This window comes from Ahaetulla prasina, chromosome 2 (assembly GCF_028640845.1).
Source record: "Ahaetulla prasina isolate Xishuangbanna chromosome 2, ASM2864084v1, whole genome shotgun sequence".
In the NCBI taxonomy this organism is placed as follows: Eukaryota; Metazoa; Chordata; class Lepidosauria; order Squamata; family Colubridae; genus Ahaetulla; species Ahaetulla prasina.
Genome location: NC_080540.1, coordinates 5,262,092 through 5,286,998, shown reverse-complemented (window position 1 = coordinate 5,286,998; position 24,907 = coordinate 5,262,092). Strand labels below are relative to the sequence as shown.

At 47.0% G+C, this 24,907-nt stretch overlaps 1 protein-coding gene across 1 annotated transcript; it reads left to right on the top strand.

Moving 5' to 3' along the window:
- The first annotated feature begins 1,224 nt into the window (after positions 1 to 1,224).
- On the top strand, positions 1,225 to 20,063 carry LOC131189516 (zinc finger protein 397-like). The gene is made up of 3 exons (XM_058165634.1): positions 1,225 to 1,836; positions 6,174 to 6,252; positions 18,605 to 20,063. The coding sequence occupies exons 1-3, from the start codon at positions 1,225 to 1,227 to the stop codon at positions 19,342 to 19,344; spliced, it is 1,431 nt and encodes a 476-aa protein (XP_058021617.1). The 3' UTR covers positions 19,345 to 20,063.
- The last annotated feature ends 4,844 nt before the right edge of the window (positions 20,064 to 24,907 follow it).

Here is a 24,907-nt window from a genome sequence, read left to right as displayed (position 1 = left end):
GCTTTGCAGCGCTGCGGGGACCCACCCGAAGGGTTAATCCGATAGAGTGGCCGTCTGCTAGAGCGGCCATCCCTGCTCTTGGTGGCTGTGTATGTGTGTGTGTGTAGGGGGGGGGTCCCTGGCAAGGAGCAGCCCCCCTCCCTCCCTTTTCCGCCTTCACCCTCCATTCCCGCAGCTCCTTTGCAGAGAGCGCTGCTTCTTGCAATTGCGCGGGGGGCGAAGGGAGCCCGGCGGAGGCATTGAGGGCTGCAAGACGACCCGCTGCCCAAGTGAGTGAACCCCCGAGACCCCCCCAAAAACGCAGAAACGGGGATGCAAGATTGCTGCGCGGGGCTGAGAACGCGTCGATCAAAAGCCCTTTTTTTTTTGTTGGGGGGGAGACCTTGCTGCAAAGCGTTTCCCCCCACCCCCCCACCCCATAGCAGGTGGGCCAAGCTCAGCCCCCCCGCCCCCCCGCCGGAGAAAGGCTTGCAAAAGGGCTGGCCTGGTTCCAACCGGTCATCGGGAAAGGGTTGGATCCCCGATCCCGTGGTGCTCAGCCGGCTGGGGAGGATGGGGGGGCTGGAATCCCATCCCGCTGGTGAAGCCCCCTGCTCTGGGGGAGGGTGGTGCTAAAGAGGGGAGAGTGGTGTTTTCAGCCAAATATTTTGGAGTTGCTCGGACCCGAGCAAAATTGGGGATGTTAGCAGAAGATGCTGATCTGATATAGATGGGTAACAGGAACAAGAGCTGGTAGGGACCTTGGAGGTCATCTAGCCCAACCCCCTGCTCACGCAGGAGACCTATACTAGGGATTCGAACAGCTGATCTTTCTGACAAGCTCAGTGTGTTAGCCGCTGAGCCACCTAGACAGATAGTTAACAGAACTATAGTTTGTTGACTATTGTTTCTCAACCTTGGTCACTTGAAGTCCACAGGGTCTTCAAGTGGCCAAGGTTGAGAAACAATGATTTAAACTATCATTGATTTATTCTCTTATTTTCTTCGACATCTAGAGAGAAGGCTGTACCCCACTGGCAGCATCTGTGCGAGTCTTGGGAAAGTTGGCCCTCCACCATCCCAGAAGGACTCCCTGGTGGACATCAAGGAAGAGGAACCCCAGTTTGGGCCTGAGATGGGATAAGAACCCCTCCCATGGCCTCCAGAAAAGCGATCCGGAAAGAAAAGGGGGCTCCCTCGTCCCTGCACCTCCCAGCCCAGGTTGCTCAAGGAAAGAGAGTCAAAATGGAGGAGAAGGAAAAGGCTTGTGCCAAGCTGGCCGAGCGAGTCCAGAAGGAATCCTGCGTCGTCCAGGCCGGTGGCCCCACGGAAATACCGAGACGGGGGTCCCCGCTGCAGATCAAGCAGGAACCGGATGAGGGCCTGGCCCAGCGCTGGGAAGCCCAGTGGCAGAATTTCTTGAAGATGGTGCAGGCCCCGCATCCCGGTTGGGGCTCGCCTCCGTTGCCAGAGCTGGTGGCTTTCAGCGACTCCAAACGGCTCCAACCCACTGGCGGGACGACTCCGCAAGTCTTTGGCTGGAAAGTGAAGGAGGAAGTCTGCGAGGAAGAGTTGGGGACCGCGGAGGCCCAGAGGCAGATGTTCCGGCATTTTTGCTACCAGGATGCTGAAGGACCCCGTGAAGTCTGCAGCCGTCTCCGGGAACTCTGCCACCGGTGGCTGAAGCCGGAGAGGCACACCAAGGAGCAGATCCTGGAGACCCTGGTGCTGGAGCAGTTCCTGGTCATTCTGCCTCCGGAGATCCAAGGCTGCGTCAGGGACCGGGGACCAGAGAGTTGTGCCCAGGCGGTGGCCCTTGCTGAGGGCTTTCTCCTAAGGCAGAAGGAGGCCCAATTGGTGAGCGTTGGCCCTGTCTTCTATTTCCCATCATGTCTTGGTGGATTGGCCTATAGCAGGGGTCTCCAACCTTGGCAACTTTAAGGCTTGTGGACTTCAACTCCCAGAGTTGGCTGAGGAATTCTGGGAGTTGAAGTCCACAAGTTTTAAAGTTACCAAGGTTCGAGACCCCTGGCCTATAGAGCTTATGTCGATTTCCTGTAGTTATAATGGATTGTTTAAGGAACATTGAACTGTGCCCTGAGCCAGGGGCATTGTGAGTGCCCCCCCCCCCGCAAAAGCTGAGGATAGCCCCCAGAAGCCCATCAAAAATGCTTAGCAATTTGATATATTTTTGATGTCTTTTAGTCAATCTTCACTCCTGGCGACCTCACAGACAATTCCCTGTAGTTTTCTTGGCTAGATTTTTGGAAGTGACTTTTCCTTGCCTGTTTTCTGGGCTAAGAGTGACTCCCCCCCTCCCCCGGATGTGCAGCTGGCTTCATACCCAAGACAGGATTAGAACTCAGGATCTCTTCATTTATAGCTCAGGGTACTACACCAAACTGACAGTCTAGCTGGTTGTTCTCAGCTTTGGCCAGGTGGACTTCAATGTCAGGGTTCCAAGTAACATACCCACAGCAAGCAAAACTCTGAGGCAGGTAGATTCCTCAAAGAATAACTTTATTGGATATGCCATATTGGCACCGGCTGGTAAAAACGGACTCTAAACGTTCCTGAGGTTTTCACCTAATTGAAAGTAGACGTTTTTCACTTTCTCAAAATGATTGCTCACATGATCCAATCAGGATACAGTCCAGTTGCTAGGTGACCTCAGTCCCCTTCTTCCAAGCATCTGCTGGAACGTCCTTGGTTCCCAAGGGAAAGTGTTTTGTTTTGACTACAAACCCCCAACTATCTCTACTTCCCCGTCCCTATCCCTTAGTCCCAGTTGTGGCAACCCTGAAGCCTCAAAATGGCCTCAGGTCAGCTTCAGGGTTGACAGGTGGCCCCTCCTTAACTGAAAAGGACCTCCTACAGAACGAAGAAACCACAGAGAGGTTAGTCACAATTCAACCTAATCCCCCCCCTTCTCCCCCAGGCAGCCCCTTGGGCTTCTGGGGATAGATGTCATGAAACTGTTGTGACCCAGGCCCAAGTAGGTAGTAGGAAACTAAGTCCGTGAAAAAACAAACTTTATTCGAACAGCTGAGAATTACTTCAATTCCCAGTGTCATTCAACTCAAATTAAAACAAATTCCTCCCAACACAGTCCTATCGCAAATCTTGGTCCAATTAGGCAAACTGCCAAAGGCCGGCCTTGGCAAACGTTCAGAAGACACCAATACAAAATAAATGAAAGAAGCTGAAGCTATCAACGTTGTTTTCCAACAAAGCCCAAACACCGTTGCTGGTCTGTTTTAAGCCTTATGGGAGGGGCCAATCATCTCTTGGCCCTACTCCCGAGTCGTCCTCTTTGCTTGAGCTGCTCTTGCCTTCTGGCAGCTCTTCTCATGCATGCATTAGGAACAGGCTCCTCCTGTTCCTCTGCCTCACTACTGTCAGCCTCTGGAGGCTCTGGAGTCTGCACATCAATCCCCGATGGCCCTGGCCTCACCTCAGCCTCATCGCTGCCCGACTCCGCAGGCTGCTGGCGGACCACAACAGAAACCGCTTAAGTAACCTATCGGCCTTCACATCCCAACTCTTGACCCAAGTGGCCTCAGAAAGCGGGTACCCCTTCTAGTGCACAAAGTACTGTAATCGACCCCTATGCAGTCTAGAGTCTAAATCTTTTTTTCACTTCAACTCCCAGAATTCCCCAGCCAGCCATAAGGAATTCTGGGAGTTGAAATCCACACATCTTAGAATTGCCCAGGCGGAGAAATACTGGTCTAGCAAATCGTAGGTGGGAATCTGTAAATAAATAAATACAAGATGGTGCATGTATTTAATTGAATTCGAATTGTATGCGAAATGATGTCAGATTTAGGTTTCATCCTGGCTACTCCCATTTTTCAGAGATATTAATAGAACAAATGGAGCCCTTAGCTTGGAAAAGGTGGGCAGAAAAGTTTGATCTTTTTTTAAATCTTTACGATTTTGCTTCCCGAGGAACTGTTGTGAACGGGTGCTTTTTGGATAGCTCGGACTACAACTCCCATCAATGCCCCGCTTAGCTGGGGATGGCCACTGTTGGCTGTAGCTGATGAGAATTGTAGTGCAATACATCTCAAGCAGTGGTGGTATTCAGCTAGTTCTATCTGGTTTGCACGAACTGGCGACAGTTGCGGGATGCTGCACCCACCCGCTTGGGCGTAATCACATCCTGTTTTTGACGCTCTGCGCATGTGCGCGCTGACATTTGTAAACCAGTAGCGAAGGTAAGTGAATACTACCCCTGATCTCAACGGCATTATGGTTAATAAGGAAGAGCTGATTTCATAATCTGTAATTCCCAGAAAAAGTTTTAACTTTTTGACCCAAACGCTCTCGTTATAACAGCCAATAAGAACATATTTGAACTAGGCTTTGCATGAATAGCAATACTTTAATATGAATTTCATCCATCACGCTGTTAGATTGGATTGGATTCAGGGCAGCTTTGCACATTTGAAGGTCGTGTTTTTAAATGGCTTGGGAACAGGTTATCTGAGGGACCGTCTCTTGCCGGTCACATCTACCTGACCCAACAGAATGGGGAGGCAGGGAATGTTGCAGGTCCCGTCCCCGAGAGAGATACACCTGGTGGGACCCTGAAGAAGTGCCTTCTCTGTGGTGGCTCCCTCTCTCTGGAACATCATTCCCTCAGAGATTAGAAGGGCCCCTGCTCTAGTACTCTTCCGGAAGGCACTTGTTGTGTCTGCGCCCCCCCCCCCAAGCCGGGCCCCCTGCCAGAAAGTGACTTGGAAAGGTGAGGGGGAAGGGTCATCAGGACTTACCTCTGGAGCACCGGCTTCCCTAGCTCAGCTCCAGGAGCCAGAGGCAGGCCAGGTGGAGGAGATAATGAGACCTCCGTCCCCTGAGTCTTTCTCCCCCCAGGCCACGCCTCCAGACCCGTCTGATGGCAATCAGGCCTGGCTGGACCCTAGGTTTCGTAGGCAGGAGAGGCGGGAACAACAGAAGCAGGGGTGGGGCAGGCCTAGGAAGTGCTGAGTCATGGAGCCACACCACACAGGATATAAAAGCAGCAAGGGCTGCTATACCACTTCATGGCAAGCAAATCAACTGCTTAACTAGAGCTGAAGTACTGTTTGTTCCTGGTTGACTCATTGGCATCAAGAGAGATAACAGAGACACTTGGCAGACGCGCTCTAGTTTGCTGCCAGAGCTGATAGTTGTCGGTTAATTAAGTCATCGCTCGGACTGAGGCGAGGGGGACAGAACAGCACTGAAGACCTGGTTCTGCCACCAGGCTTGGGGAACCCAGAGTGGGATGGAGCCCATTAAATGGCTCGTGTGATCTGCTGTCACCGGGGCGGGGTGGGTGGGAGATGGGGGGTGATTTTGTTATATTGTACTATATTAATTTATTTGATTCTTTTTGTTTTTATTGTTTTAAATGTGGTCCTTAATTCTGTAAGCCACCTTGAGTCACCATGGCCGAATAGGCGGCAATATGAATTCAGTAAATGAATAATTCTGAATCCCGGTGGCTTCGAGGGCATTTTTGACAACAATACATGTAGTCTTCGACTTACAACCACACTCGAATTTAGCATTTCTATTGCTGAGCAAGGCAGTGGCTTAAGTGAGTGTTGCCCCATTTTGCGACCTTTCCTGCCAGTGTCGTTAAGCGAATCACTGCTGCTGTTAAAATTAGCAAAACGGTTGTAAAAGAGATCTGGCTTCCCCACTGACTGCTTCTCAGAAGGTCGCAAAAGGGGGGGGGTCCCGTGACCCCAGGACCCTGCAACCATCATAAGTACATGCCAGTTGCCAAGTGTTTTGAGTGTTGATCACATGACCACGGGGATTGTTGCAAAAGTTGTAAGTGTGAAAAACGATCGTAAGTCACGGCAATTTCAGTGCCGTTGTAACTTCAAATGGTCACTAAACGAATGATTGTAAGTCAAGGACTACCTGTATTATAATTTATTTATTGGCCATCATTTTCTGGATGATTTTTGTTTCAAATTTCCTATCTAGAGATTTCCTTGTGGTCTCCCATTTAAACCCTAACTTGGCCTGAGTCTCCTAGTTCAGTTTAACTTGGCTAGGTGGCATCTGCCTGCTTCAATTTACTTTCCCAGTGTTAATAAAAACAGGATTGTAACGTTTTCAAATTGTCCATATTTTTGTTTCTATATCATGGGTTCCTTCGAACTGATGGGCTGATCCTTTGTTTGCTCTTTCAGGGTCAGGATTGCTTTGAGGAAATGACGGTGAATCTTCCAAGGATCCATCAAGTCTGCCTGGGGGCCTCTCGAAAGCTAGGTACTGTAAAGGATGGGTCCCCCCCCCGTCCCCCCCGGTGTCCTAATCTATTGGTAGAACTGATCCACCTTACAGGGTGATGGTTTTACCAGAAATAGGAAGTAGGAGTAAAAATAAAGGTGAGATAAAAATCAAATCAACCAACCAACCAAAGTGGGTGTTCCATCACTGGAGGTTTTTAAGAAGAGATTGGGCAGCCATTGGTCCTATTGGCCAGGGGATGTGCAGCAAATGGAACAGAAGACGAGGAGTGGAAAGGAGGCTGGTCGGATCTATTGTTTGGTTTTTGTGCCACGAAGTCACTGTGGATTCTTAGCCACCACGGAGATAAATTTTCTAAGCTTACAAATATTTATTTATTTATTTATTTAAATTTTTATACCGCCCTTCTCCCGAAGGACTCAGGGCGGTGTACAGCCAAAGTTAAAACAATTAAATATACAAAATTAAAATATCAATTAAAATACATATTCAATAATGGCCAAATTAAAACCGTCAATTGACCCAACCTAAAATACCCCATATAAAATTACAAAAAATTAAAATTTGAAAATTTAAAAATCAAGCCAGTCCCGCTTGGATAAATAAATAAGTTTTTAATTCCCGGCGAAAGGTCCGAAGGTCAGATAGTTGGCGCAAACCGGGGGGAAGTTCGTTCCAGAGGGTAGGTGCTCCAACAGAAAAGGCCCTTCCCCTGGGGGCCGCCAGCCGGCATTGCTTGGCGGACGGCACCCTGAGAAGACCCTCTCTGTGAGAGCGTACGGGTCGGTGGGAGGCATAAGGTAACAGCAGGCGGTCCCGTAAGTACCCGGGCCCTAAGCCATGGAGCGCTTTAAAGGTGGTAACCAGAACCTTGAAGCGCACCCGAAAGACCACAGGTAGCCAGTGCAGACTGCGCAGGAATGGTGTTACCCGGGAGCAACATGGAGCTCCCTCAATCACCCGCGCAGCTGCATTCTGGACTAACTGGAGTCTCCGAGTGCACTTCAGGGGTAGCCCCATGTAGAGAGCATTGCAATAATCCAGACGAGAAGTGACGAGAGCATGAGTGACCGTGCATAAGGCATCCCGTCCAGAAAGGGGCGCAACTGGCGAACCAGGCGAACCTGGTAAAAGGGTCTCCTGGAGACGGCCGCCAGATGATCTTCAAATGACAGCCGTCCATCCAGGAGAACGCCCAAGTTGCGTACCCTCTCTGTTGGGGCCAGTGACTCGCCCCCAACAGACAGCCGCGGTTGCAGCTGACTGTACCGGGGTGCTGGCATCCACAGCCACTCCGTCTTGGATGGATTGAGTCTGAGTCTGTTTCTCCCCATCCAGACCCGTACGGCCTCCAGACAACGGGACAACACTTCGACATTTGGCCAAGTTAGCCAAATAAACTAGAACAGTGATGGCTAACCTTTTTGCCATCGCGGGCCAGGAGGTGGGGGGTGGTGGTGGTCGCATGCGCACGTGCCCACACCCATAATTCTACGTGCATCGCTCCGTGTACGCGCACCTGACACACACACACACACCCCGCTCCTGGCACGTGATGGTCTGGTAGGCCCGTTTTTCTCTCTCACCTGGCTCCAGAGCCTCTCTATGAGTCTGGGGAGGGCGAAAATGGCTTTCCCCACACCCCAGAGGCCCTCCAGAGGCCGGAAACAGCCTGTTTGCCAACTTCCAGCTGGAGACAAAGTATGTTTTTTGCTGTCTCCAGCCTTGAAAGATTCCTAAAGAGATGAGAGAGAAAAACGGGCCTTCCCCACCCCTCAGGCCCTCTGGAGGCAGAAAACAGTCTGTTTCCCTACTTCCGGTGGGCCCAGAAGGCCCAAAGCTCAGCTGGCGCGAGCTCAGCTCACATGCCCGCTGATATGGCTACGTGTGCTGCATGTAGTACATGTGCCATAGGTTTGCCATCACGGAACTAGAACATCTTGCATCGTTTCTTTTTTTTTTTTAATTGAAAAAGTTTTAAAAACAAAAACATTTTCCCCTTTTTCCCCTCCCACTTCACAAACCCCCCTCCCCCCCGACTTCTCGGAACAAACACAAGGTATAGTTAAAAATAAAACAAACGTATGCTAAAAAAATTTCCTCCTAACTCAATTATACTCCTACAATTCTTTTTTTTTTTTTTTATTGAAAGAGTTTTAAAAAACAAAAACATTTTTCCCCCTTTTTCCCCTCCTCCCAAAACCCTCCCCGGCTTCCCGGGTCAATCACAAGGTATTGTTATACATAAACCAAACATAGAATAAAATTTTCCCTTCCAGTCCAAATAACCACATCCAAAGCTTTTCATCTCCCAACCCCTCCCATTACATAAAATAACTTTCTAATTATTCAAAGGCAATCTGATATTTCTTAATCTGATATCTGTTTTGTAGATAATCAATCCATTTTTCCATTCAATTAAAATATCTTTCCTGCGTATTGTCTTTTAAAACGCTGAGATTTTAGCCATCTCAGCCAAATTAATAACTTTCAATATCCATTCTTCTATTGTAGGTATCTCTTCTTTCTTCCAGTATTGTCCAATCAACAGTCTTGCTGCTGTTATTAAATTCAGAATCAATTTAGTCTCAATCCCTGTACAATCCGTTATAATTCCCAAAAGGAAAAATTGTGGCAGGAACTTTATCTTCTTCTTCAGTACATTTTGAATAATCCACCAAATTCTTATCCAAAAGACCTTAATTTTCTTGCAAGTCCACCAAATATGAAAATATGTAGCATCATCACAATCACACCTCCAACATTTCGCTTGGATATTAGGATACATACATGATAATTTTTTGGGATCTAAGTGCCATCTATAAAACATCTTATAAAAATTTTCCCTTAAATTCTGTGCTTGTGTAAACTTAACATTTCTAACCCAAATTTTCTCCCATGTTTCCAACATTATTGGTTCCTGAATATTCTGTGCCCATGGTGACGTGTGCCGCATGTAGTACACGTGCCATAGGTTTGCCATCACGGAACTAGAACATCTTGCATCGTTTCTTTTTTTTTTTAATTGAAAAAGTTTTACAAAGCTTTCCCCCCCCTTTCCCCCCTCCCCACTTCACAAACCCCCCTCCCCCCCGACTTCTCGGAACAAACACAAGGTATAGTTAAAAATAAAACAAACGTATGCTAAAAAATTTTCCTCCTAACTCAATTATACTCCTACAATTCTCATCAATTCCTAACCTCCCCCAAAACAATCGGAAATAATACATCCTAATCATTCAAAGGCAGTCTGATAACTCTTAGTCTGATATCTGCTTTGAATATGGTCAATCCATTTTTTCCATTCGTTTTAAGTATCTTTCTTGTGTATTGTCTTTCAAAAAGGCTGAGATTTTTGCCATCTCATCTTGCGTCGTTTCTTTATTGATTTATGTGGTTGCTAAGAGTCAACACCAAGTTGATGGCCCACATAAATCAATACATCCGTCAGATTATGGATGATGAAAAAATTTATGGTGTTTATGGTGTTGGGGTTTGTATAACTGGGAAAAGAATCCGGAAATTCAGTTTTGGAATAATGTCAAGGTTCCAGAAAAACCTCTTCTGCATAAAAAAAGCCATTGTTTTTCAGAGTTCTTTACTAGCATGAGGAGACTGGCACACGATGAGTGAATTCCAAAACTGAATTTCCGGATTCTTTTCCCAGTTATACAAACCCCAAGAGTCCCACCCCCCTGACCCCTTTGATGGTCACATGGTCCCACGTTCTCCCAGTTCATTCGAATATCTTCTCGCCACTCTTCCTGCAGATGTGAACACCATCCGACCTTGACCGCTTGAAGAATGTTACCATACCCCTCAGCCCCCCTTCTTCCCCTCAGAGGAAAAATGTGGCAGCGTCTGGAACCCTAAAGTCTAGTATGGTTTCCAGGCCTGACATTTATTAGCTTAGAGGCGGTACAGGTAATCGACTTATAACAGTTCATTTAGTGACCGTTCAAAGTTATAATGGCACTGAAAAAAATGACTTAGGACTGTATTGCACACTTACGATTGTTGCAGAATCCCCATGGTCACGTGATCAAAATTCAAACGCAACTTGTCTCGTATTTATGATGGCTACAATGTTCAGGGGTCATGTGATAATCTTTTGTGACCTGTTGACCAACACTGACCAAAGTCAATGGGGAAGGCAGATTCACTTCACAACCGTGTCACGTCACTAACTTACAACTGCACTTAAGCAACTCAGACAAGATAGATCATAAAACGGGGCAAAATTCACTTAACAAATGTCTCACTTAGCAATGACAATTTTGGGCTCCACTTGTTTCAACTCCTACCCTCAAAACGACGCTATAGAGCACTGCACACAGAACAACTTGACACAAGAACAGTTTTTTCCCGAAGGCCATCACTCTGCTAAACAAATAATTCCCTCAACACTGTCAGACTATTTACTGAATCTGCACTACTATTAATCGTTTCATAGTTCCCATCACCAATCTCTTTCCACTTATGACTGTATGACTATAACTTGTTGCTGGCAATCCTTATGATTTATATTGATATATTGACCATCAATTGTGTTGTAAATGTTGTACCTTGATGAAGGTATCTTTTCTTTTATGTACACTGAGAGCATATGCACCAAGACAAATTCCTTGTGTGTCCAATCACACTTGGCCAATAAAATTCTATTCTATTCTATTCTATTGAGGGCTACCTGGATCAAGGAATTGTCTTGGGCAGAAATCAAGCATCTTAGATGGCTGCCATTATGCGATTTTATACAATATTGCGGTGGGAGAGGAAAAACTTCGTTTTTAACTACCGTATATACTCGAATATAAGCCGATCCGAGTATAAGCCGAGGTCCCCAATTTTACCCCAAAAACTGGGGTAAACTGGGGACTCGAGTATAAGCCGAGGGTGGGAAATGAGGCACCTACCGGTTGGGGAAACCCTCCCTCCCCCAGCTGAGAAGGCTGGCGGCCCCCCCGCCCCGCCCTCTCACTGCACCGGCAGGGCTTCCGTCCGGTAAAATGTGAAAAAAAGAAAAAAAAAAACTCGAGTATAAGCCGTATAGACCCGAGTATAAGCCGAGGGGCTTAAAAAAAAACAAAACTCGAGTATAAGCCGTATAGACCCGAGTATAAGCCGAGGGGACATTTTTCAGCACAAAAAACGTGCTGAAAAACTCGGCTTATACTCGAGTATATACGGTACTTATGACCATAACTGAGCCTGCCATTTCTGTCATGACAGCCGTTAAGCAACGCACCATGTGACTCCCTCCGATTTTACAACCTTTTTTTTTTGAGGCAGTTATTATTATTATTATTATTATTATTATTATTATTATTATTATTATTATTATTATTATTATTATTTATTCAATTTTTATACCGCCCTTCTCCCGAAGGACTCAGGTGTGCAATAAGATAAAAACAAACAGTACAAAATATACAATTTAAAATACTAATTAAAAAACTTATTATAAATGGCCACATATAACTAAAACCCCATTAAAATTAATAATAAATTTAAAACCCATAAAAATAAAATTTAGATAAAATTTAGGCCAGCCCCGCGCGAATAAATAGATGAGTTTTCAATTCGCGGCGGAAGGTCCGAAGGTCAGGTATTTGACGTAAACCCGGGGGAAGTTCGTTCCAGAGGGTGGGAGCCCCCACAGAGAAAGATCTTCCCCTGGGGGCCGCCAGCCGACATTGCTTGGCGGACGGCACCCTGAGAAGGCCCTCTCTGTGAGAGCGCACGGGTCGGTGGGAGGCATAAAGTAACAGCAGGCGGTCCCGTAAGTACCCAGGCCCTAAGCCATGGAGCGCTTTAAAGGTTGTTAAGTGAATCCTGCGGTCATTAAACAAATCCATCGTTTGCTATGGGATGATTTGTGCTGGAAGCCACATGTGTTGTAAATCGCAGCCACGTGAACCCAGGGCTCCGTAAATGGCCATAAATGCAGACCGGTTGTCAAGCACCCAATATGGGGTCATGTGACCATGAGGGAGGGACATGAGAACTTTCAATCCATTATCCATGTCAACCTTTTTTTGGAAGGTTGTCGCAACTTCGGTCATTAAGTGAGCGGTCAGACGTTGAGGACTGCTAGTTACTTGAGAAGAATATACATTTTATTAGTTTAATTGTAGAATATAAATTCTCTATTCATACAATTAAATAAATTTCAATGAATTGTAAGTTGTATACTATAAATAATAAGAATGATTGCAAACGAAAGGGATACGGCTAAAGCAAGCCTGGCATTTCACTCAGAAGCACACAAGATCTTGGGGAATTTGTCTGTTTCCCCTGAATGAATTCAAAATTGTTTTCAGGCCTTTGAGGGTTAGATCAGGGGTCTCCAACCTTGGCAACTTTATGACTTACGGACTTCAACCCACCCAGAATTGTTCAGCCAGCGCATGGTGGCTGAGGAATTCTGGGAGTTGAAGTCCACAAGTCATAAAGTTGCCAAGGTTGGAGACCCCTGGGTTAGATGGTGTGCAAATGCCATGACAGGTTATAGGGTTTTGTTGCCAAACTGACTGATGAAGAATTTCATAGAACGGGGTTCGGTGCAGGGAAAAAAGACGATAATATAAGGTAACTTTTATTGTCATTTTTTTTACTGTGAGCGCACTGTCCCACATTATTTATTTTATTTATTTATTTATTTATTTTATTCAATTTTTATACCGCCCTTCTCCCGAAGGACTCAGGGCGGTGTACAGCCATGTAAAAGTCACAATATAAACATTAAAAGAAATTAAAACAAGCATATTATAAGGTGGCCGAATTTAAAACATTTAAAACATTAAAATATAAATAAACCCACTAAAATTTTAAGCCAGTCCCGCTTGAATAAATAGGTGCGTTTTCAGCTCACGGTGAAAGGTCCGAAGATCAGGCACTTGACGTAACCCAGGGGGAAGCTCGTTCCAGAGCGTAGGAGCTCCCACAGAGAAGGCCCTACCTCTGGGGGCCGCCAGCCGACATTGTTTGGCAGACGGCACCCTGAGAAGACCCTCTCTGTGTGAGCGTACGGGTCGGTGGGAGGCAAAAGGTAACAGCAGGCGGTCCCGTAAGTACCCGGGTCCTAAGCCATGGAGCGCTTTAAAGGTGGTGACCAGAATCTTAAAGCGCACCCGGAAAACCACAGGAAGCCAGTGCAGACTGCGCAGGATTGGTGTTACATGGGAGCAACGAGTTGTTCCCACTATTACCCGCGCAGCTGCATTCTGGATTTATTTATTTATTTATTGTTCACACTTTTATACCGCCCTATCTCCCTAGGGACTCAGGGCGGTTTACAGCCATATAAAAACATATATATATATACAGAGTAAAACATTAATTTAAAAAACTTATTACATAAGGCCGAATATTTAAAATAGAGATATAAATAAAACCCCATTAAAACCAGATTTAAAATTTAAACATTTAAAAATTTAAAAATTCTAGTCCAGTCCTGCGCAGATAAATAGATGTGTCTTAAGCTCGCGGCGGAAGGTTCGAAGGTCAGGAAGTTGGCAAAGTCCTGGGGGAAGCTCATTCCAGAGGGTGGGAGCCCCCACAGAAAAGGCCCTTCCCCTGGATGTCGCCAGTCGGCACTGCCTGGCCGATGGCACCCTGAGGAGTCCCTCTCTGTGAGAGCGCACGGGTCGGTGAGAGGCATTCGGTGGCAGCAGACAGTCCCGTAAGTAGCCCGGCCCTATGCCATGGAGCGCTTTGAAGATCATTACCAAAACCTTGAAGCGCACCCAGAAGGCCACAGGCAGCCAGTGCAGTCTGCGCAGGAGAGGTGTTACGTGGGAGCCACGAGGGGCTCCCTCTATCACCCGCGCAGCCGCATTCTGAACTACCTGGAGTCTCCGGGTGCTCCTCAAGGGGAGCCCCATGTAGAGAGCATTGCAGTAATCCAGACGAGATGTCACGAGAGCATGAGTGACCATGCATAGGGCATCCCGATCTAGAAAGGGGCGCAACTGGCGAACCAGGCGAACCTGGTAAAAAGCTCTCCTGGAGACGGCCGTCAAATGGTCTTCGAAAGACAGCCGTCCATCCAGGAGGACGCCCAAGTTGCGCACCCTCTCCATTGGGGCCAATGACTCGCCCCCAACAGTCAGCCGCGGCTGCAGCTGACTGTACCGGGATGCCGGCATCCACAGCCACTCCGTCTTGGAGGGATTGAGCTTGAGCCTGTTTCTCCCCATCCAGACCCGTACGGCTTCCAGACACCGGGACAACACTTCGATAGCTTCGTTGGGGTGGTCCGGTGTGGAAAAGTACAGCTGAGTGTCATCAGCGTACAGCTGGTACCTCACACTGAAACCACTGATGATCTCACCCAGCGGCTTCATGTAGATGTTGAACAAGAGGGGCGAGAGAATCGACCCCTGAGGCACCCCACAAGTGAGGCGTCTCGGGGCCGACCTCTGCCCCCCCGTCAACACCGTCTGCGACCGATCAGAGAGATAGGAGAACCACCGATGAACGGTGCCTCCCACTCCCAATCCCTCCAACATTAAAAATGAAATTCTGTTGCCTGCTCTCAAGAAAGCGTATATCTACCCCAACACGTAAATAACACATATACACATGTTGTATACATGCATAAATATTTACCTATACCATACATTTTTTTTTTGCCTTTTAATGAATCCCTTCCATTGAAATGAATCCCTTCCATTGGGGTGGATTCAGGGCAACTGAATGGAGCTGAGTGTTTACTGGCCGGATGCTCTTCCTGTCGCCAGTGTGGAGTTTGTAGCAGATATATTCTCATTGTGCCCCAGAGACAGAAATATCTACCTCTACTTAGGATCGAACTCACAGCCTCCTGATTGTGAGGCAAGAGCTCCACCTCTAGGCCACCGCACCACCACCTGTACCATACATATAAATACATACAAATGTTAATCACTGTCCACTTTGAACATGTAGCGGAAAGAGGAAACTTGAGAGTTCACGAGATTAATGCTATATGGAACAAAATTGTGATTGAATCTAGACGTTCTGCTTCGGATACCATAAAGCCTTTTCCCCAGAAGGTAACAAGGAAAACAGGTCTTGAAGAGGATTTGTAGCGACCCAGATAGTCCTGCGAACCCTGGCCAAGAATTGCTTCAGTGCCATGTCCTGGATAGAAGGAAGTGAACTGCCAATGATCTTTTCTGTCCTCCTCACCACTCTCTGCATTGCCTTCCAAAGCAGTAATGCTTCCAAAGCAGCCAGCAGTGCAATATGACGGGATGGTCTCAATTGTTCCACTGTTGAAAGTGATGAGGACAGCGGGAGGAAGATATACTTTTCTCGGGCGACATCGAAAATGCAGGCCGCTGTTGTGCCCGCTTCACCAGGGTCTCGCTGTTGAGCGACCAAGCCAACCTACTTGTTAGCTTCAAGAACTCAGAACTCCCAGAATTCCCCAGCCAGCTTTGCTTTGGGATGGGCACCCTTTGAATGGTGCGGGAATACGAACAGATTTCCAGAGGAAAAACTGCAGACTACAGTAACAGTAACAGAGTTGGAAGGGACCTTGGAGGTCATCTAGTCCAACCCCCTGCTCACGCAGGAGACCTGTACTAGGGATTCGAACCGTCCGAACTGCCGATCATTCTGATCGACACGCTCAGTGTCTTAGCCACTGAGCCACCTAGTCAGGCTCATCTACCTCCAAGTGCTTCAACGACCCTCTAAAACAGGGGTCTCCAACCTTGGCAGCTTTAAGCCTGGCGGACTTCAACTCCCAGAATTCTGGAAGTTGAAGTCCGCTAGGCTTAAAGCTGCCAAGGTTGGAGACCCCTGGTGTAGATGACATCTTTTCTTCTGGGGTTGTTGGATCTTTTGATCTGCTTAGGATGTTTTGAAGGGTCTTAATTGGGCTTGTGCTGATTCCATGTGGTTGTAGCAACCCGTTGGTGGTTTCTGAGATATTGATACAATCATATCAAATAATTCATCCAATGTACAATTATATACAATTAGTCGGGCTTGCCCAGTCACCACCCCCCTTTTTAACTCTCTTCCCTCTTCTACCTTCTTCTGCTTTCTTTCCAAACCTTCCTCTCCTTCTCTTATCTACATCCTCTCCTCCCTCCACCCTCCACTCCTTCTCCCTCTTCTACCCCTCTTCCTTCCTCTTCTCCTCTTTCCTACCTCCTACTCTCTCTTTTCTCCCTCCCCACCGTTCTAAATGGTAACTGGGCAGACCCGACCCTACATTAATTCTTCAATAATCCCTGTACATTAACCAGGGGGAGGGGAGCTGGGGGGGGTTTGAGGGTAGAGATGGAGTGATGGTTAATGTACAGGTTTCTGAGATATTCTTGATGCACGGCAGTGTAATTCTGAGTGTAGCCCTGAGTCTTCGGAGAAGGGCGGGATATAAATGTAAATAAAAAAAAAATTCTTTTTAGGGTAATGCAGCCTTTGCAAGAAAAAATAGCAAGATCAGAGAGCGCCAAGGACTGCTTGGTTTAACATAATTCTGGCTTTTGGCATAGGTTGGAAACCTGTTGCTTTGCCAGAGTAAACATGCAGCTCTCCGACTCAGAGGTAATAAAGACACAGATGAGGTGAAAACTAAAGGGTTTTATTGAAAAAGCCTGGAGGAGTGGCAGAAACTTAATTAAAGGACGATTCACAGAAAGGATAGTCTTTCCCACTTTTTCAGATGCTGGAAACGCCATCTTCTCCAGCCCAGGAAATGTGAACAGACACTCTTAAGAAAGTTTTGTAGACTGCCATTTTACGATTTTTTTTATTTGGCATTTCTATGACTTGCCTTCATTAGTTATCAGCACTCAGAAGCATCTCTCTGCCTGAGGCCAGCTTTGTACATTTCTACCTTCCTTTGGCAGGGTTGCCATAAGTTTCATAAATCAATAGAATAGAATAGAATAGAATAGAATAGAATAGAATAGAATAGAATAGAATAGAATAGAATAGAATAGAATAGAATAGAATAGAATATTTATTGGCCAAGTGTGATTGGACGCACAAGGAATTTATCTTGGTGCCTATGCTCTCAGTGTACATAAAAAAAAAGATACGTTCATCAAGGTACAACATTTACAACACAATTGATGGTCAATATATCAATATAAATCATAAGGATTACCAGCAACAAAGTTACAGTCATACAGTCATAAGTGGAAAGAGATGGGTGATGGGAACGATGAGAAGATTAATAGTAGTGCAGATTTAGTAAATAGTTTGACAGTGTTGAGGGAATTATTTGTTTAGCAGAGTGATGGCCTTCGGGAAAAAACTGTTCTTGTGTCTAGTTGTTCTGTTGTGCTGTGCAGTGCAATACATTCATTCATTCGTTTTATCGTTTGTTTTACGGCTTTAAACCATTCAAAAGTATCTGGGCTAGTTTAGCTCAAGTTTAAACTTACAGACGCAATAAAATAAAATAAAAAATGATTTTTTTAAAAAAATCTGTGACAGTAAATGAAAATTGGCACGTGGATAGCAGTGTTCCAATATCTCAGGGGTTGCCACAGAGAAGAGGGAGTCAAACTATTCTCCAAAGCACCTGAAGGTAGAACAAGAAGCAATGGGTGGAAACTAATCAAGGAGAGAAGGAACCTAGAACGAAGGAGACATTTCCTGACAGAACAGTTCATCAATGGAACAACTTGCCTCCAGAAATTGTGAATATTCCAACGCTGGAAGTTTTTCAGAAGAGATTGGACAACCTTTTGTCTGAAACAGCATAGAGTTTCCCGCTTGAGCAGCAAGTTAGACTAAAATAGGGATGTCCAACCTCTGGGCCATGGGCCATTACCGGGCCGTGGCCTATTTGTGGGTTGAAGATTAGGAACTAAGTTTGTAAGCCCTTCCTAATGCAGTGCCTATATTTCCCATCCTCCTCAGCAAACATGGGCAGTGAGGTGGAGGTGAAGGTAAACATCTTATTTGAACAGCATCGAGTTAGGGAAGGCTGCTGATAAAAGTAGAGGCAGGCAGTTGTGACTATAACGGAGGCTGCCCATTACAGCCATATATGATCATAAAATGGGTTATCATGACCAACTTGATTTTACATACTTTTTTTGTGGTTGTTAAACAAATCACCCCGGTCATTAAGTGAAGCCAGTCATGAGGTAAGCTCTATGGTTGTTCAACAAATCCTTTGCTCACTATGGGGTGTTTTTGTCCCAAACTGGAAGCAAACAGCAGTTTTTGGCAGAAGCGTTGTAAATTGCAGTCATGCGACTATGGGACTCCGCAAACAAGTCGTAAATGTGGGCTGGTTGCTGAGCTCCCCAATGTGGTCATATGGGTGAGGGGAGCAGCCATCAGAAGCTTGGAACAGGTTAAGTCTACCTGTAAACCTTATGCATATATTCACCATGTCCTTCTACTCTTCCTCCAGCAGGGGGCAGGCTGTTGAATGAACAGGAGCGGCCACCTCTCTGGGCCCAAGATTACCGAGAGTCCGCCAGCAGGACGTCGCTCCCAAAGAACCAGGACGGCCTCTTGCCACGGGCTGGATTGGGCAATATTTCGGAGAACGAGCTGATGAGGCCCGAAAGGTCTTCAGGCTCCCTTCCGACCAAGAGAGGCTCTGAAGTGATCCCGTGCAGAGTGGGCTACAAAGATCTCAGCGGGATCCTTTTCCAGGAGAGGATCCAAGACAGCCCCCGGCAGAAGCGCTGCGTCGTGCTCCGCCGGAGGATCCACACGGAGGAGCGTCTCTACAAGTGCCAGGATTGCTGGAAGAGCTTTGACCACCGTTCCCACTTCATCCGCCACAAGAAGATCCATACGGGTGAGAAGCCCTTCCAGTGTGCCGACTGCGGGAAGAGCTTCAACCGGAACTCCAATCTCACCACCCACATGCGGACTCACACGGGCGAGAAGCCTTACAAGTGTTTGGACTGTGGCAAGAGCTTCCGGTGGAGCTCGGATTTCATTGTCCACGAGCGAACTCACACCGGGGAGAAGCCCTACAGCTGCGCGGACTGCGGGAAGGCCTTCCGCCGCAGCTCCAACCTCACGGCCCACGAGCGGACGCATCGGGGCGAGAAGCCCTACAAGTGCTTGGACTGTGGGAAAAGCTTCACCCGAGGGCTCTACCTGATTGCACACAAAAAGACGCACTCGGGGGAGTGAGCGGGTGCGAGCGAGAGTCAGTTAGCGGCGCCTCCTCCTTGGACTTTCCCTGGGGGAGGAGAGTTCATCAAACATTTCATCTGAATTGCATTCATGGCAGTTTTCAGCTCATCTTGGGAGGGCGGCGGTGGGGAACAAAATGATCACTCCCGGGTTTGGGTTCAGGGCCCTGTCAGATGACCTGGTGATAGATGAGATCTATGGTAGTCTCACCCCAGTGCCAGGTTGGCCCACTGAAGTTAAAAAAAAAAAAAGTTGCCAGAATCCATTTCGGCAGACGGTTCTTCTGGCAAATCCTTTGCCCCAAGTCCAATCGATCAGTTTGGAGAATAGGGCAACTCGACCTACGATAACCACGCTTGGGTTGGCAGCTTCTCTCAAGGACGTGACTCGCTACAGTGTGAGCTATTTGAATTGCCCGAAACCAAAATCGGGAGAGAGCTGAAGGCGAGCAAGGCCTTGTTAGGAAGACCTGTTATTCTTGGCTGGATGGTTTCTCCATCTTGAAGCTGAGGGAGAAAATCTTTAATTTGGAGCAGCGGAGAGACCTGCTTAATCCCCTTAAGAGCAGGGATCTCCTAACTTGGCAACTTTTAAGACTTGGGGATTTCAACTCCCAGAATTCCAGCATGGCCGGCTGAGGAATTCTGGGAGTTGAAGTCCACCAGGCTTAAAAGTGGCCATGTTTGGAAACCTCCGATTTAGAGCAACCATTGCTTTTTCTGTGGGGCAGCTGCAGACCATAATGCCCAGCACCAGCTGCCTTTAGGGGAGTGGCAGACCGGGGCTGCTTGTACTTCAGAGAGAAACCTTTTGGGATTTAGATCCAGAGAGCACTGCTCGGCTTTCGTCTTTTGATCCGCTTGTCATGTACCAGCTAGGAAGTAGAACGTCACAGTTGGGTCATTTTGGTTCTCCTCAAGTGATCTTCTCTTGGCTGCAGCCCACCACTCTGCATTATGGGCATAGTAGTACTGATTGACCATATATGGCAGTGTTTCTCAACCTTGGAGCCTTTAAGATGTGTGGACTTCAACTCCCAGAATTCCCCCAAGGTCGAGAAACGTTGCCATATGGTTCACTCTGAAGAATACACTCTATTTCAAGATAAAATAAATATATGTGAAGGGCTTCGATTGCTCAAAAGTGCTATACAAAGGCCAAGTATTTATTATAATTATTATTTTTTATGATTACCTGTCTCTTTTGAGAAGCTGGGTGGGGTGGGGGTCGGATTTAAGATATTCAGCGTGCCAAGCAAATTTTCCTTTTGCTCCGATAGCTATTGTCCCGTTCCACACGAATGAGGCTTTTTAGCTTTGGGGAAGTGCCGAAAGAGGCTTTTGCTTCAAAAAGGGGAGGGGAAAAAAAAAAACCAGGGAAAAGGAGCATCCGTTCCTAAGTCTTCATGGAGAAGGAGGAGGAAGAGAGATGATATGTCTAGCAAATGCAGAATAAATCCAATAAGCAAATACGAAAAAGTCTGTCTAGTTCAGGAGTCTGCAAACTTGGTTCTTTTAAGACTGGTGGACTTCAACTCCCAGAGTTCCTCAGCCAGCTGGCTGAGGAACTCTGGGAGTTGAAGTCCACCAGTCTTAAAAGAACCAAGTTTGCAGACCCCTGGTCTAGTTTAATCTCGGGGGGTAGAAAATCTGAATGCCCAAATCCATATTAGGGCACTACAGAATTACAACCACAATTGAGGCCAACATTCATGTTGCCAAGCGAGACAGTCCTTAAGTGAGTTTTGCCCCCATTTTACTACTTCTCTTGGCCCGGCTGTTAAGCGAAGCATTGCAGTTGTTAAGTTAGGAATGTGGTTGCTAAGTGAATTTGGATTCCCCATTGATTTTGCTTGATCAGAAGTCGCAAAAAGGGGATCCCGGGACACTGCGACCATCATAAATACGGGACAGCTGACAGGCCTCTGAATCATGTGATGCTGCAACGGTCATTAAGTGTGAAAAAGGGTCCTAAAGTTCCTTTTTTCCAGTGCCGTTGTAACTTTGAACGGTCACTAAGCGAATTGTTGCAAGTCGAGGATTACCTCTGCTTCTTACCAGTTCGAATCACAAATAGGCAACGTTTTTCAAAATGGTTTGCTCAGGCAGATCAACAAAACAGGCCACAACCGAAGTGGGAAGAAAGTCACTGTCTACCACTTGGCACATACTGGTACCCCTCGATTTAAGACTATGTAAGTTGCGACCGTTATAAGTCAGGTCACCCATACGGCCGATCCAATTTTTATGGGGTTTTTTTGCCGCAGCTGTCAGAACTCTGGAACAAGGTGTAAGAACCTCAAGAGAGGTCCATTATACAGGTAGTCCTCGACCGACGACCACAAGGGCCGGGATAGCTCAGGCAATAGAGAAGCCTGTTATTAGAACACAAAAGCCTGCAATTACTGCAGGTTCAAGCCCGGCCCAAGGTTGACTCAGCCTTCCACCCTTTATAAGGTAGGTAAAATGAGGACCCAGATTGTTGGGGGGGCAATAAGTTGACTTTGTAAATATACAAATAGAATGAGACTATTGCCTTATACATTGTAAGCCGCCCTGAGTCTTCGGAGAAGGGCGGGGTATAAATGTAAACAAAAAAAAAAAAAAATTGACCCCAAAATTTCAGGAGTTAAGTGACACATTTGTTCAGTGAGTTTTGCCCTGTTTTATGACTTTTCTTGCCACGGTGGTTTAGTGAATTGTGGTTAAGTGACTACCTATACGCAACCCTGGTTTTCATGCTTGAATCAGAGGAAACTGGTGCAACCCCCAACCTACCCCCCCAAAATTTGGCACAGATAGTCCTCTACTTACAACCATTTGTTTAGCTACTGTTCAAAATTGCAGCAGCACTGAAAAAATACCTCACGCTTATGACCCATCAGCATCTCTACAATCATACAATCAGGATTTCGGCACTTGGCAAGTGACACGTAGTTATGACAGTTGCAAGACCCCAGAGTCGTGATTACCAAGTTTTGAACTTCCCAGCAGATTTCCGACAAGCAAAGTCAGTAAGAGGGAAGCCGATTCATTTTAACGACTGCGATTCACCATGCTTCGTTTAAAAACAAAGGCCATAAGGTCGTAAAATCGAACACAACTCAACCGCCTCGTTGAGCAATGGAAATTCTGGTCCCAGTTGTGGTCCTAAGTCGAGGACTACCCGTACTGTCGCTGTTACTGTTTGTGCAACATTCCTCATTGTAGAATTGACCAAAGGAATGAGCAACCATTTGTGGCTGTCAATCATACGAGGTGATAACCCGGCCATAGTGGGTCGGGCGGCCATTTTCCTGCACTGCTTGTAGCCCTCTAATTGGAAGAATCTGATTGGCTCCTGTAGGGGACAGAACATTCAATTAGAACAGTGCTTTTCAAACTTTTGGCAACTCCTTGACTTCAACTCCCAGAATCCTCTAGCCGCCATGCTGGCTGAGGAATGCTGGGAATTGAAGTCCACATGTCTTAAAGTGACCAAGTTTGAAACACGCTGAACTAGTAAGACTCTATGCCCAAGTTCTACCCTAAGAAAATTTCAAGTACCATATTTTTCACGAGTAAAAGACGCACCTTTTCCCCCCAAAAAAGATGAAAATCTGGGTGGGTCTTATACTCCGAATGTATCCCTGCCCAGCCTCTCAAACTGAGGTTTCAGAGGCTAAAAAAAGCCTCCAAACAGAGCTTCAGAAAAAAAGCCTCAGAAAAAAAAGTCTCTGTTTGGATGCTTTTTTTCTGAAGCTTCGTTTCTGAGGCTTTTTTTACCTGAAGCTCTGTTTCAAAGGCTTTCAGAGGCAGAAAAAAAGTTTTTTCTGAAACAAGTTTCAGAGGTTAGAAAAAAAAACAAGGCCCAGAGCTCACAACACATGAACCTGTTGCTAAAATTCACCTCTGGGAACAGCTGATTGGAGGTATTCCGGGAGGCCGATCCACCCGCCAATCAGCTTTTTTCTTTTTTTCCTCTTCAAAAATTTAAGGTGCGTCTTATATTCTGAAAAATACAGTATGTGTCAAAAAGAATCCTGAACTGGCATGAACAGGGAGAAGAAAAGAGGTAAACTCTGAATGTAGCGTATATATTTTTTTTTGCAGCTATTCGCCTCTGCACAACTTTTTCCCTCTCTGATGTGAGTCCGAGAGGTTAGGAAACACAAGCTGTCGCCTCTGAACTGGTTCCCAGGACATTGTTCTCAACCTTCTTGAGATTCGCTTGAAGCCCAGAGATACTAGTCCTCATGGAAGTTAGAAATGGTTGGTTCAACATTTTCATGAGATTTTGGCAGGGGGGTGTCTAGTCTCTGAGTTTACTGTTTAGCTCCCGGACATTTTGTTACCAAACTAGATAACATTTTCAGTGGCGGCGGGGGTGGTGTTGGGTGAAATACCTTGTTCATTTATATAGATCAGTGATGGCTAACCTTTTCCGGACCGAGTGGCCAAAGGGCACATGCAAATGCGTGCACGCCCAAACCCCCAAAATGCAATGCATGCGCAGCCCCCCGCATGCACGTGACCCCCCCACATGCCCTATGTATGTGCCCCACCCCTGCACACCCGAGCCATGCACCCTGTGCATGCGCACCCTGTGCATGCTCCCACATGCACCCCGCCCCGTGCATGCATGCATGGCCCCCAAGTGGGCACCCAACCTCTGCGTGTCAGAGACCCAAAGACCAGCTGGCGGCATGTACGGCTGAGCTGGGGCAATGTCTTGTGTGCCCACAGAGAGATTCGCCATCACGGATATAGGCTGTGAATCAGGGGTGAAATGCTCCTGGTTCTGACTGGATCTCGCAATCCGGTAGCGATCCGGTAGTGATCGCTGAACCACCGGCAACACCCGCCGCTCAGGTGTCATTACTTCCTGGTTTTAACCAGGAAGTAATGTGTTTTTTACCTTCTGCGCATGCGCAGGTTTTGGACATGCGCAGGGCGTGTGCATTTCCGAGCCGGTAAGGAAGGTATGTAGATTTCACCCCTGTAGTGGATGGTTAGTTGATCTTGTAACTTGTCGTGTCCCACTCCTCTGCTGACGCCGGGTCAGGGAAATCCGAATCAGGCGTGCCTCTGCAGCTCTGCCAAAGACCTAGCAAAGTTCTCAAGGCGGGCAGGAGACCAGGAAGTGACTTCAGCAATCCAAGGTAGACTTTGCTTGACTCAAAGAATGCCAGAAAGCAGATCCTTTATATAGGCCATGGGGTGTGGCTCCATGACTCAGCACTTATCCAGGCCTGCCCCTCCCTTCCTTTTGCTGACGCCGCCTATCAATTCTCCTGAAGCGAGGATCTCTCCAGTCTGAGCTGTTGGTAATTGACCTTCCTCAGGCTCACATGCTGTGGGGGAGGGGTCTAATTGCTCCGTTTGCCTGGGCATGGAGCCAGGGCTGGGGGCTGGAGGCGCTTCTTCTTCCTCGGCCTGTCTGGGCATGGAGCCAGGGCTGGGGCCGGGAGGCATGCTAGGACATTCCTCAGCGTTCGGAAGCAGATAAGACGGGCCCGGCTGCGGGGAAAGCGGACGAGGCACAACATAACTGGTCAAGTCACTTTACCTCAAAACCCCAC